At 56.0% G+C, this 14,469-nt stretch overlaps 1 protein-coding gene and 1 long non-coding RNA gene across 2 annotated transcripts; both read left to right on the top strand.

Annotated features, from left to right (window-relative positions):
- Positions 1-1,463: 1,463 nt before the first annotated feature.
- PRSS22 (serine protease 22) lies at positions 1,464-6,106 on the top strand. The gene is made up of 6 exons (XM_086376202.1): positions 1,464-1,609; positions 2,175-2,201; positions 2,609-2,780; positions 3,224-3,501; positions 4,854-5,011; positions 5,601-6,106. Exons 1-6 carry the CDS (start codon positions 1,528-1,530, stop codon positions 5,859-5,861), a joined length of 978 nt encoding a protein of 325 aa, XP_086232328.1. The 5' UTR covers positions 1,464-1,527; the 3' UTR covers positions 5,862-6,106.
- Positions 6,107-6,782: 676 nt separating this feature from the next.
- LOC147345617 (uncharacterized) lies at positions 6,783-10,922 on the top strand. The gene is made up of 2 exons (XR_015154884.1): positions 6,783-7,201; positions 8,971-10,922. It is a non-coding gene; the product is annotated as an uncharacterized LOC147345617 (long non-coding RNA).
- Positions 10,923-14,469: the final 3,547 nt, after the last annotated feature.

The following is a 14,469-nucleotide window of genomic DNA, read 5'->3' as shown; positions in this document are numbered from 1 at the left end:
CCTGGATTTCTCATGATGAGCTCAGTGTAGAGGTTAAATAAACAGGGTGACAGCAGACAGGCCGGTCGCACTCCTTTCTCAATCCTGAACCAATCGGTTGTTTCATACAGGGTTCTAACTGTTGCTGCTTGACCTGCATACAGGTTTCTCAGGAGACAGGTACGATCATCTGGTATTTCCATCTCTTGAAGAACTTTCCACAGTTTGTTATGATCCACACAGTCATAGGCTTTAGCATAGTTGATGAAACAGAGTAGTTACTAAGTCGGGTCTGACTCTTTTTGACCTCATGGACTGCAGCACACCAGACTTCCCTGTCCTTCACTATTTCCTGGAGCTTGCTCAAACTCATGTCCATTGAGTCGGTGATGTCATCCAACTATCTCATCCTCTGTCGTCCCCTTCTCCTCCTGTCCTCAATCTTTCCCAGCATCGGGGTCTTTTCTAATGAGTCAGTTCTTCACATTAGCTGGCCAAAGTATTGGAGCTTCAGCTTCAGCATCAGTCCTTCCAATGAATAATCAGGGTTGATTTCCTTTAGGATGGACTAGTTTACCCCCTGTAATGTCCATTCACAGCGAAGGCCAGCGCAAAGTTTGTGGATGAAATGACACAAGGTCAGAGATACACAGTTTGTCTTGGAGACAGCCCCACTCCTCTTGCTTGGGGTGCGGGTGTCTGGAGGGCAGACTGCAGGGTGGGGCCTCCGGGATCAGGCGGGCAGGCTCCTCAGGGAAGCACCTGGATCCAACACCATCCCCGCTCCTGGGGCTTCCCATCAAGCACCACCCAGCAGCCCTCTGACCCCAGTGAGGAGTGGGGGGGCGGTCCCGGGAGACCAGGGGCTGGGGGTGCTGTGGGGCCTCCTGGCCTCTGCAGGCAGCCACATCCATCTCGGCTGCCTGGACAGCTGGCTGCCTGGATAGCTGGCTGCCCTACCTGGGCGTCTCAGACATCCAGGTGAGATGAGTCCTCTGGCTACCCAGTGACGGGGCCCACAGGAAAGGGGACCCGGAACAGGTGGCTCCTGGGGGCCTGATTCATGGGCCTTCGGGAAGTGGGTTAACGGGATCCGGAGCCCCGGGCTGAGCCAGGTCTCCCGCTGAGTCACAGGCCCGTTAGGGAGCCTCTGGCAGCCCCTCATCGGCCCCCACCCCCACCCCAAGGCCCCCGGGGCCTTCCCAACAGCCCACACCCAGCTTCCCGGCCAGCAGGGTCCAGCGCCTCCCTTTCAAGCTTGGGGGGCCTTCCTCTGCCCCGCCCCCCCAGTCAACGTCAAGGCCCAGCCTAGACCCCGGGGCCCAGGGTCCCTGCTTGCCCCTGCAGAGCCCCATGCAGGCCCCAGGTAGAGGGAGCAGCTGGAAGCCCACCCCCCAGACCCCTTAACGGCTTATTTCCTCCCTGAAGCCCCACCCCTCCCTGTGACCTACCGCCACTCACTCGGGGGACTGGTCCGACGGCATTCCGCCTCCCAGGATAAAACCTAGGGCGGCCTGCAGGGGAACAAGGCACTCCCGTCAGCGCGCCATGGTGGTTCCGGCGACTCCCCCCACCCTGGGGGCGCCCTGCCTCGGGGTCCTGGCCTCCCTGTTGATTCTGGCCGCTCCAGGTGAGTCCTGTGGGCCTGCTGGCCTGGACCTCCCCCACTGCCCACCCCGCACTTCCTCCCTGGTCCTGCTGAGTCCCTCCTCTCCTCCCCTCTGCTGTCTCGCTCTGTTTTGTAAGTTGCCTGCTCTGAGCCTCAGTTTCCCCTGCAGCCGTGAGAAGCACAGGAAACACTGCAGGTACCCGTAGGCCCGGTCAGCGCTCAGGGCTCTTGGCTCGGCTTCTGCTTTACCCTCTTCCCCTCCACTCCTGTCTCCCCTGTCTCCTCAGTCCACTGCTGGGGAGGCAGCATCCAGACCTGGGTTCTCATGCTCACCCCCTGTGAGACCCCCCCCACCAGACCTGGCCCCCACGGCCCCCAGGGCACAGGCTGGACACAAAGCTACGGGGAGGCCGAGGCCACCGCTCACAGCCAGGGCCTGAGGTTTCTGCCAGCCCTGCCCAGGCTCCAGGAAATGCCCCACCCGGGCAACGCGACCCTGAGGCCCTGGGACTCAGCCACTGGGGAGGGTTGCAGGGCACGGGAGAGCCCCTCCACCGGCCTGACCCTTTCTTTCTCTTGCCCTCAGCCACCATGGATGCTGTCAAGACAGCCGGTGAGTCTGAGCTGACCTCAGGGAAGCAGTGGGGGAGGAAGCCTGTGTGTCTGTCTGTCGGGGGCAGGTCAGGAGTGGGCAGTGGGGCAGGAGAGGGTTTGAGCTGGAGAAGAAGGCACCCAGGAGAGGAGGCCCAGAGGGTCAAGGAGGAGAGGCGGGGTGTGTATGTGTGTGTGTGTGTGTGTGGAGCAGGGAGTGACTGAGCCGCCCTAGCAGCTGAAAGGACCAGGGGACTAGAGGATGAAGTGCCCAGCTCGGGGAGGGCAGAGGACGGAAGGGGCAGGCGGGCAGGCGGCCAGACCGGGTTGAAGGGAGAGCGGTGCACAGGCCTCGGTGCGCGAAGCGGGGAAGGGGAGCTGGAAGGGGGATAGACAGCGCCCAGACTTTGACAGACCCCTTACCGCCAGGCCCCCCAGCCTGCGGGAAGCGCCTGCAGCTGAACCGGATCGTGGGAGGCGAGGACAGCTCGGACGCCGAGTGGCCCTGGGTTGTAAGCATCCGGAAGAACGGCACCCACCACTGCGCGGGCTCCCTGCTCACCAGCCGCTGGGTGCTCACGGCCGCCCACTGCTTCAAGGAGTACGTGCGCCCCGCCCGCCCCTCCACCCGGTTTCCCGGACCCCAGGCTGCCCACCCAGCCCCGGTTTCCAGGCCTCTGGCCGGTCTTGAGTCCCTCAGGAGAGCTCTGGCTTCCACCCAGAAGCCTCTTTTGCACGCAGTGTGTGTCCCCAGGCCTGTCTGGCTCTTTGTGACCCCATGGACTATAGCCTTCCAGGCTCCAATGTCCATGGGATTTCCCAGACAAGAATACTGGAGTGGGTAGCCATTCCCTTCTCCAGGGGTTCATCCTGACCCAGGGATCGAACCCCTATCTCCTGCATTGCAGACAGGTTCTTTACCACTGAGCCACCAGGGAAGCCCCCCTTTTGTGCTCCAGGGGCCTTCATGTGCATGCCATTCCTCAGAAACCCTTCCCCAGGCCCTTCCTGGGCTGATGCCAACCCCAACCCTCTTCCTTTTAGTAATCTGGACAAACCAACCCAGTTCTCTGTGCTGCTGGGAGCCTGGCAGCTGGGGAACCCTGGCCCAAGGTCCCAGGAGGTGGGTATCGCCTGGGCACAGCCCCACCCTGTGTACTCCTGGAAGGAGGGCTCCCGCGCTGACATCGCCCTGGTGCGCCTGGAGCGCGCCATCCAGTTCTCTGAGCGCGTCCTGCCCATCTGCCTGCCCGACTCCACCGTCCAGCTCTCTCCGGACACCAACTGCTGGATTGCCGGCTGGGGGAGCGTCCACGATGGAGGTGCGGCTTCTTCCGGGGCGGGGGTGGGTGGGGACAGAGGGTAGCAAACACTGGGAGATACAGGTCCCATGGGTGGCAAAGAACAAAGGCCAGGGGCCGAGCATGATCCAGAGGAAAAAAGATGGTCTGCAGCCCAGAGATGTGATGACCTAGAAACCAAGGTGGACAACTTCAGATCAGTTCTAGTTAAAAGGTAACTTAAGCTGTGTTCTGACTGCCAGATCAACCAGGCTATGAAGTGATATAGGAGAGACTGATAGAAGGTTTCTGGGGCTTCTCACGTAGCTCAGTGGTTAAAAATTCGCCTGCCAATGCAGGAGACACCAGAAATGCCGGTTCTATCCCTGGGTTGGAAAGATCCCCTGGAGAAGGAAATGATAACCTGCTCCAGTATTCTTGCCTGGAAAATCCCAAGAACAGAGGAGTCTGGAGGGCTACAGTCCATGGGGTTGCAAAGAGTCAGACACCACTTAGTGACTGAGCACACCCACTAGAGATTTCTATGGGGCCAAGCCCAAGCCGGTGAATATGAAAACAGCCCTGAGATTCCAAGTCAGAAATAGGTACCCCCTGGTGGCATCAGGACACAATTGCAGGCAAAATTCCCAGGAAAAAAAATGCAATCTCCAGAAGGGTAAAATATAATTGACAACCCAAGTCTGGAAGTTTGGAAAACCTCATCTAGAACACAGAGCAGATTAGAAAGTAAGAAGCAGAAAGGCTGTATTGTGTGTGTGTGTGTGTGTGTGTGTGTGTGTATAGAGAGAGAGGGAGAGAGGAGAGACTAAGAAAGGACAAAATGTAAGAAAATGGGACTTAACCAGATTTCAGAAGAATTAAGAGAAATGACACCATTTTGGGTATCTGGGGAATCCCACTGACACTGAAGTTTCAGCCAGCCTCCCCATGGTCATTCTTAGGGGCTCCTGTGAAAGCTGGATTTATGGATTGGGGAACCTGACCAACCAACCCTAGGGTCTGCAATCCCTCTAGGGGATGGGGAGGTCCTTCAAGTCTGGATAACATTCAACACCAAGCGGCCATTAGTCTGTAGCAGTCCTCAACCTGGATAAAGTAGTGCCTGAGACAGGACAAGCAGGGTCATTGGTTTGAACCTTCTTGTGGGCATCAGAGATCTCATTAAAGGTTCAGAATTTCAAGCTGCACACTCCTTTAGGATTCAGTAGGTCCAGAGTGGAGTCCTGGAATTTGGGTTTTCTGCGGGCATCGTGGCCGAGCCTGACAGAGTTGATCCATTTACCCTTTGAGAAATGCTCCTAAGGGGGATGGCGGGGACTGAGGAGGCCAGCAGGAGAGCCTCCCAAGCCTGACTCTCTCCTCTCTGCTCCCAGTGCCCCTGTCCCACCCTCAGACCCTCCAGAAGCTGAAGGTCCCCATCATCGACTCAGCCACCTGCAGCCGCCTGTACTGGCGGGGAGCCGGGCAGGGCGCCATCACGGAGGACATGCTGTGTGCTGGCTACCTGGAGGGGGAGCGCGACGCCTGTCTGGTGAGCACTTTCCTCCTTCCCGGCCCTGCCCCACTCAGCTCCATCACCCCTCACCTTGCTGGGCCTCCGTCTAGAATCTGCCCTGACCTGGCAGTCCCCCTAGAGAGATGCCTACAGAACCCGGCCCCAGCCTGGCTGAGCCGTTCTTGCCTTTGTTCATACATCAGACATGGTGAGAATGGGGTGTGCCTGACCCCGTTCTCAGGGAGCCGCATCCAAGGAGGGGGTGCTGTGGTCCTGGCACCCCCCAGCGGGCTACAGGGAGGAGGATGGCGGACTGTGGGACCTTGCACACCCGGTCTGAGACACTCTTCTTTCTGAGCCGTGGTTTCCTCATCAGTGAGGCAGATCACAACCCTCGCTCCATGCCTCCAGGGCTGTGAGGGAGAAGGTCTAGCACTAGGTGTTTCTCACCAGGAGTGAGCCTGGGAAGGGGGCCCTCCCTGCCCCGGGGCGCTAGTTAGGGCTTTGCGGGTCCAGGCCCCAGGGTCTGGAGAAATGGCCCGTCTGCCACCTGCTGCGGCGCGGGTGCTGGGCTCTGCCCACCCCTTGGCCCATGCGGACCCCTCACCTTCCTTCCTTTCCGCAGGGCGATTCCGGAGGCCCCCTGATGTGCCAGGTCGAGGGCACCTGGCTGCTGGCGGGCGTCATCAGCTGGGGCGAGGGCTGTGCGCAGCGCAACCGGCCTGGGGTCTACATCAGTCTGGCCGCCCACCGCTCCTGGGTGCAGAGGATCGTGCAGGGAGTGCAGCTCCGCGGGCGCTCGCAGCGGGGCGGGCCCACAGGCCGCCGGGGTCGGGCCCTGGGGGCGCGGCGCCCTCGCGGGGCCGAGAGGCGCCGCGCGGACTAGGGACCCGGGGAGACCTCTTGCCATCTCCTCCGTTGTAAATAAGCCGTCTACCTCTGGGGGGCGCCCGCGACCCGGCGCCGGATCGCCTCCGCGGGAGGTCCCGCCCCTCCCCGGGCTCAGGCCCCACCCCTTAGGCCCGGACCGCCTTTGTGTATATACACGTCAACGCTTTTTACAGTTATTTGTAACCGCACCCACGTATCTTATTTATTCCTCCAACTTCAATAAATTATTTATTCCCCGTTCTGAGTCGTTCAGTCATGTCCAACTCTGCAACCCCAAGGCCTGTAGCCTGCCAGGCTCCTCTGTCCATGAGATTCTCCAGGCAAGAATACTGGAGTGGGTTGCCGTTTCCTTCTCCAGGGCATCTTCCCAACCCAGGGATCCAACCCGGGCCTCTAGCATTGCAGGCAGATTCTTTACCGTCTGAGCCACCAGGGAAACCCATTTATTTATTATTTATTCCCCAGTTCCTGTTTTTGTCCCCTGGGTATGTGGACATTGGTCAGCAGGGATCCGGTTGGGGTTAAAATGGGGGCAGGCAGGTAGCAGTTTAAATGGTGGCCTGGCCAGGGAGCCAGGCGTCCTACCCACCTAGGAGTCAACATCCTGACCTCTGACCTTTGCACTGTCCTTTCATAACCCCCTCCCACCAGGGAGGCCAGCAGGGAGAGGAGACAGGAGGCCCAGCTCTGTCACCTGAAAGCTAGGTGGGGCTGCAGGGCCAGGCAGGCCCACAACCTGCCTGTTGAATTTTGGAAATGGGGCTGGCTGGGAGAACCCCCCAAACACACAAGAGAGTGGGGTGTTCCCCTCCGCCCGGCCCGCAGAACCAGGTGTCTCAGATTTGGGCCGAGGCAGCCGGGCTCCCAGAAGGTGACTCACCGAGTGACTCACTGCAGACTCTCTGAATCCTCCCTCAGAAGGACGGAGGAGAAAAACAATGAGACAGCAGGTCTCTGCTTGGGGGCTGGGGGAGCCTTGAGTCACCTCAGCTGCCCCCACGGGTGGGGCTGGGAGCCCAGCCCTAGGCCACCAGGGGGTCTGCCTGGGACCAGCTAGTGCTCACGCAGGCTCCCCTTTCCCAAGGTCTGCCCTTCCTCCCAGGGCCTGGGAGGCCGAGCCCTTTCTGGGACCCTGTGCCAGCCCCACCCAGGCTTCCCAGCATACAGAGAGAGGGCTGGGTGGTTGGTTTGCTGAGTGTGTGCGAGAGATTTTTTCCAACAGGAAGACACATAGGCCCAGCCGTGAAGGAGACAGAGATGCATGGCTGCCTCAGGGCCCCCAGTGAAAGATTCAGTGCAGTGGACTCGAGAAGGCAGTACGGATGTGGTTGGTAGGTAGGTATCCTTTACTGGCAGCACTGTTTTTAAGACTTTCGTTCGTATTTTTTTTTTTTAATCACCCCTGTGTTAATACTGGGCTTCCCTGGTGACTCAGTGATATAGAATCTGGGTGCAATGTAGAAGACACAGGAGGCTCAGGTTCGATCCCTGGGTTATCAGAAAAATCCCCTAGAGGAAGGCATGGCAACCCACCCCAGTATTCTCGCCTGGAGAATCCCATCAACAGAGGAGCCTGGCAGGCTGCAGTCAGTCCATGGGGTGGAAAAGAGTCAAACACGCCTGAGTCAACTTGGCACCCACTCACGCATCTGGTTAATATCAGATCGAGGTAAATGCTGTGGGGTTGCTCTTATTAACACACACTGGGACTTCCCCGTTGGCCTGGTAGTTAAGAATCCGCCTTCCCATGCAGGAGACTTGAGTTTGATCCTTGGCTGAGGAACTAGGATTCCTCATGCCTCGGGGCAACCTAAGCCCGCATGTTGCAACTAGCGAGCCCAAACGCTCTAGAGCTGCGTGCCGCAGCTAGAGAGGCCCTGGTGTTACAGTGGGGCTCCTGCATGCCGCCACTGGGACCTGGGACAGCCCGATAAAGAAAGAAATGTTAAGCGAGTAAACAAACGCTGATCTGGCCTGGGAACCAGCCTGGGAAGCGAGCAGGTGGCTCCGGTGTGGCCCCTTCCCTCTGTGTGTCCCTCTTTGTCGCCACGCTTCCCTCATCCCCTTCCCCCCCCTCTGGGCTCAGTCCTCTGCCACCTCGTCCGTCGCCCTCCCTGCCTCGTTTTCCCCCCTGTCCGCCAGGGTCTCCCTCTGCTCCTCGCTCCCGCACGCCCTGCCCCTGTCTGCTTACCCTTTCTCTGTCTCCATCTCTGTTGTCTGGCCCCCGGCTTCTTGTGCCTCAGCTTCCCCCGTGCCCCATCCCTCACCACCCTCCACCCCTGCCTCCAATGCCGTCGCAACCGAAGCCTCTGAGAAGGCCACACATTTGAGCCCCCTTGGTGGCAGACTCCTTTGGTTGGCTAAGGCAAAACTCATTCCAATGCCCCTCCCTTGCTTCCTCTACCAAAGAGACTGGGAAAGCTAGATACTCCCTTCCAAAGTCTCCTGCAAGGTCGCCATGGAAGCAGACATCTGATGGGTGGTTTCTTGGGAAGACTTTGTTGTTGTTGTTGTTTTTCTGATAGAAGGGACCTATTCAGCTGGCATGATCCTTTCCCACCATCCTCCTTCTAAGATGCAGATGTAATACCTAGCTTTTAGCAGCCATCTTATCACCATGAGGCTACGAATTGATGTGCTAAATTAACAGTGAATAAAGATTCAGAAGCTGTGGGTGTAAGGATGTGGTTGAGAATCTGCCTGTATCCTTCTTGTGTGCTATTAAGCCACTGCTGGTCAGATATTCTTTTACTGCAGCTAAATGCTTTTGAATAGTTTTAGATTTACAGAAAAATTTTGGCTTTTTACAGAAAACTCTTTTCGTTGTTATGGAAACAGATTATAAAGGTTTTGAGCTCACAGCTGCCCACAAGAGCTTTGGACCTTCAGGGGGTGCCCCCATTAGTTTCAGGTTTTCATGTCATGCTTACTCAAGAGCAAATTATCAAGTCTTTTTGAGAATCCATTGCTTTTTGAGCAATGCAGGGGATGTAGGTTCAGGGCAACTAAGCCCCCACACAGCCAAATAAAAAGTAAGTAAATAAATAAATATTAAAAGAGTAAGTCTTTTTTTTTCTTTTTTTCTCTCCCTTTCCTGCTCAAAGCCTCCCAGTCAATGCTGCAGCCCGAGGTGGCAACTGAAGGAATTTCATCATTGCCCCTGTAGATGGTGCCCTTATAAGCTCATCAATCTCCAGGCCAAGAGCAACATCTCCCCAAGCTCCCCAGACTGCCTGGGGAGTGTGGGATTCTACATAAAGGTGGAGAGAATGGTTTTTCCCAGCTTCGAGCCAAACTTTGCTACCAGTGCCCAGGTGGTTGTGCTCATAGCATCACAAAGTTGCTCACGGGAACTAGGACTGGGCTGTGAGTAGGACCTTCAAAGCCTGCAACCTTAGACCTCACGTGACGACACCAGGCAGACTGGCAGTGAGCTAGTGAGTAAGAGCACAATCAGGGCACGGGGGAGGGCAGCGTGTGTCAGACTGTGGGGGCCAAGTTCATCTGCATCACCTCTCAACCTTGACGCAATGGGCGCGTAGGTCTGATTTCCTGTCGGCAGCCACGAAACAATTACGCACAGACAAACCAGGGCAAATACCAGTTTTCAGGGACACAGTTGTCTCAATTCATGCTGAGTAGGGAATAATCACTTTCACAGAACATAGTCTATTTTGCTGGTTCTTCCTCATTTTCTCACCCTCTCCGTGGTGGATACCCCAACTTCAGTGCTGGGGCTTCTCTGCTCCTTCAACTCCTTGTATCCCTGGGTGATAGCATCTGCTTTCTCAGTTCTGCCCACCATCCATAAAGGTGACTCCAGAGTTCTCTCCCCCATGTCCACTCAAATACTCAACATCCCCTGGTACATATCATATCATATAGCCATCTCAGCCTTATTATGACTCCAAACAAATCTCAGTATTCCCTCTCAAACTTGCTCCTCTGATGGAATTTCCCATCTCAACACAAGGCAACCGTCCTTCCTTCCAACCGCTCAGTTTAGGGACCTCAGAATACAGACAACGCCTAGGGTCGGCAATAACACCTAGCAACTGGAGTGAAAAGTGATCTCACCCCCTGGGGAAAAGATGCTCACTGTTTCATATAAGGTTGACTATCCACGCAGCAATCCTACTCCTAAGGCTGATCCAAGATAGAAGAGAACATACTCACACAAAATCTGTCTGCAGATATTTGTAACAGCTTTATTCAGAATCGACAAAAAGTGAAAGCAACCCAAGTGTTTCTTCAGCTGTGATAAGCAAACTGTGGTCCGTCCATTCAGTAGATTCTACTCCTCAGCAAAAAGGAACAAACTATACTCCACACGGGGCTTCTCAGGTGGTGTTAGTGGTAAAGAGCCTACCTGCTAATGCAGGAGCCGTAAGAGACTTGGGTTCCATCCCTGGATCGGGAAAGTCCACTGGAGGAGGGCATGGCAACCCACTCCAGTGTTCTTGCCTGGAGAATCCCATAGACAGAGGAGCCTGGTGGGCTACAGTCCACAGGATCACAGAGTCAGACACGACTGATGCGACTCTGTACGCACGCATGCACACACAACATGGTGAATTTTAAGCACATGCTGCTGAGGAGAGACAGCGGAACTCCAGAGGCTCCGCACCACGATTGCATCTATACGACGCTGTGCTGAAAAAGACAGCGCTGCAGGGCCAGAGAGCAGATGGGTGGCTGCCAGGGGCTGGGGTGGGGGAAGGACTGCCCCCAAAGGCGCATGGGGGGATTTTTAAATAATGACGGAACTGCCTTATATCTTGATGGCAGTGATGGTTACCTGACTGAATGCATTTACCGAATCTCGTAGGACTATAGTTTATACAAAAATGGTGATTTCGAGGGGATTTTTCTGGAGCGCTAAGACTGCGCTCCCAATGTATGGGAACTGGGCGCCATCCCTGGTCAGAGAAATAGATCCCGCGTGCCACAACTAAAGCCTGGGCAGCCAAAATAAATAAATTGTTTTTTTTTAAAGAATTGCATTTCTTAAAAAATGATGACGTTTATTCTATGTAAACTGTATCTCCATGAAGTGGAAGTGTTAGTCTCTTAGTCGTGTCTGACTCTTTGTGACCCCATGGACTGTAGCCCACCAGGCTCCTCTGTGCGTGGAGTTCTCCGGGCAAGCATACTGGAGTGTGGGTAACCATTCACTTCACCAGGTTATCTTCCCTATCCAGGGATCGAACCCAGGTCTCCTGCATTGCAGGCAGATTCTTTACTATCTGAGCCACCAGGGCAGCCCATACCTCCATAAAACTGATTTTTCAAAAATCCCAACACAAAAACATGTAGTCTTCCTTTCTCTTCTCTTCTTCTCATTCTCTAAGTTCAAGCCATCAGCAAATCCTGTGGGTTCTGTCCCATCTCCAAAATATGTCCAGACCTGGTCACTCCTTCCCGCGCCGTCCCAAGCCCCTCTCCTCTTTATCCCAGTTTCTGTCATGGCCTCCTGTCTGGTCCCTCCTACTTCTGCTGTTATTCCCTCCAGGCTGTTCTCAACACAGCAACCAGGGTGGTTCTCCTGAAACCAAAGTCGGGGACTTCTCTGATGGTCCAGTGCTTAAGAATCCGCCTGCCAGTACAGGGGAAACCGGTTCAATCCCTGGTCGTGGAAGATTCCGGACATCCTGCGGGGCAACTAAGCCCATGCGCCACAAGTACCGAGCCCGAGTGTTGCAACTACTGAAGCCCACGTGCCCAGAGCCTGTGCTCCACAACTAGAGAAGCCTCCGCATGAGAAGCCTGTGCGCCGCAAGGGAGAGTAGCCCCCGCTCACTGCACTAGAAAAAGCCCGTGAGCAGCAGGGGAAAAAAAAGTCCTTGCTTGACTCCAGCTTTAAAGAAAAACAAGAGACTGAAGTCGGATCCCATCATTCCTCTCTTGCAAACCCTAATCGGAGTGAATGACGTCATCCTTTCGGCCTCCCTTCTCACCTCTGTCCTCCTTGGTCACTGCGGCAGCGTCGCTGGCCTCCCAGCCGGGCGCAGGAACACAACAGGCGCGTTCCTGCCTCAGGGCCTTTGCACCCACAGTTTCCTCTTCCCCCGTAGGACTGCACGGCCACTCCCTCACTTCCTACCAGTACCTGCTCACGTGTCACCCTGTCATCATCCTGTTTACAACAGCAACGTCCCTTCCCTCCCTTCTTGTTCCTTTTCTTGCTTTCTCTTTTCCCGGGACATTTATGACTATTTAGCATAGTATTTGGTCCATTTGTTCTTTATCATCCCCTCCCAAACACACACAACCAGAAGGTAAGCCTCTGTCCCTGCCTTTGGCAAGTTTTCGCATTGCTCTCTGCTTACTTGATTATCTTTCCCAGGAAATACTCTGGGCTTACGAAGGGAGAGACCTTTATCTTATACACCTTGATGTGGTCAGTGTCCAGAAAAGGCTCCTGGCAAAACAGCAGATGTTTGTAAATGTTCTTTCTTTATTTCTATTTTTTTAACTGATTAATACACCATGTTTATTTTTTTAATTTTTACCTAAAAATATTTTTACTTATTTATTTATTTGGCTGCCCCGGGTCCTGGTTGCAAAATGCTGAATGTTTAGCTTCAATGTGCAAATTCTTAGGTGCAGCATACAGGATGTAGTTCCCTGGCCAGGGATCGAACCTGGGTCCCCTGTATTGGGAGCTTAAGATCTTACCCACTGGACCACCAGGGAAGACCCTGTAAAGGTTTCTTGAGTGAATGGTAATGAGTATGATCGGTGTCGTCAGTTTGGTAGACAATGTGGACACATCCCTTTCATTTTTCTAATTCTTCACTCAAGCCCCGTGTTCTCTCTTTAGCAGACGTTTAGTCTCTCCAGGTGGCCCCACTCTGCCCAGAAATTATCTGAGAATCCTATGGGTTGACTTGATCTGTAGGGACCTGCTCTATGAGAACTGGAAAGTCATACTATTCCTTCAGTTCTGTTCCCTTGCTTGGGTCAAGGTCAACTGGGGACCCCATGAACATGACAGTCTGACACACACCGACCCCCTCTCCCTGGTTACACTATAAGCAAGCTCACGCCAGCCCGCCCTGCAGTCAAGCACAGGAAGTCTGCGCTTGCGAGTCTAACAGGTGGTCGTACTCAGAGGCCAGCACCTGGGGGGCCATGTTCAAGGAGCTTCTAGCTCCAACCATGAGCTGACCTCCAGCCCTCAGCTCATGCTGCTGACCCCATCACCGAGGAGGATTGCCTTTGGGGTCCTTGGGGTTAGTTTCTGCTAATGAACCATGTTGGAACTGTCTGAGTTCATCAGAGAAATTTCAATAACACCAAACTCACTATTCAACTTTCCTTGACCTACTCAACACATAACAAATTAAGGCTTTTTTTGTGGTATCACCATGATCCCGGGAATTTCTACTGTCCGTGAGCCACAGTTACCTCTGGGAAGAGGGAGTGAGCTGGCCCTGGGTCTCCCAGACACAGGGATGACGAGCTGCCTGCAGGATGACGTGGCTCCATGTCCACTCCGGGGAGGCTGGACCGGCTCCGCTGACCCTGGCTCCTAGGAGGGGGTGGCCTCAGACAAGCCTGCTGTCCCCGGCCTCCTCTCCGCCATCTCCCTGGAAGGGCAGGACAGGAGCCCGAGAACGTCCAGGGCTGGGCACACGTGTAGGAGACACAGGAGGAGAAACAGAGGAGGAGACACGTCTGATGTGCGAGGCTGGGCCCTGTCCCTACCGGCCCGGCCCTCCAGGGTGCAACCCCTCCAAGGAAGCCAGGAAGACTGCGGGAGACCAAGGGGCCCCCGAGGACCATGGCCGCCACAGGTCAGCTGGGGATGGGCTCGAGGGGCAGGAGGGTGGAGCTCCGTCTCCCACCTGACCTCACCAGCCCTTGCCCCAGGCCCAGGACTTGTGCCAACACCTCCCCAGCAGGGGCCCCCAGGACAGTTCTCTCTGTGGGTCCTGGGTCCCTCTCCCCTGCCCACCCCGACCCTAAGGCCAGGAGTACACTGGGTCAGGGTCCCTGCTCTATACTGTGGATCCCCCGGGGCAACATTTGCTGGTAGGACTGGGAGCCTTGGTCCAGCGTCCAGGATTCTGCCCGTGCTTGGGCCGATGAAGCTGAGGTCAGAGGTTGTGAGGTTAGCAGGGCCCCTTGGTCCCAGGTGGACGCCTGGGGCCTGTACTTGCTCCTTGAGCCCCTGCTTCCAACTCTGGGAGGAGGGAGGAACCGGAGATCCAGTCCCAGCGGGCGTCCTCGGGAAGCGACCATGCCCCTTAGGGCCCGGGAGGCCAGCCTGCGGTGCGCACAGGACGGCCCAGCCCCCAGGCCCAGCCTCCCTCAGGAGGCCATGTTCTGGCCCCTGGGTGATTGGAAGGGCTCCAACAGGTAACAGCGGCTTCCGGCCGCCCTCTTTCGGCATGTTCCCGCCCTGTCCCCACACCCTAGGGTCCAGGAAGCACATATTTGCCCAGAACCCCGGCCTCAGAAGAAGGTCCACAGGCTCAGGGCCTGGGCCCTGGGGCTCAGGCCCCGCATCCCTGTCACCAGGGTGACACGGGGGCCTCTGCTCTGTCCCCTCGGTGGGACTTGGATCTGGGCCGGACTGTGAGCTGGCAGTCAAACTG

Source organism: Bos grunniens, chromosome 25 (assembly GCF_055505025.1).
Source record: "Bos grunniens cultivar Pamir isolate PY7600 chromosome 25, Bosgru_T2T1.0, whole genome shotgun sequence".
In the NCBI taxonomy this organism is placed as follows: Eukaryota; Metazoa; Chordata; class Mammalia; order Artiodactyla; family Bovidae; genus Bos; species Bos grunniens.
This window is presented reverse-complemented; position numbering and strand designations above follow the sequence as displayed.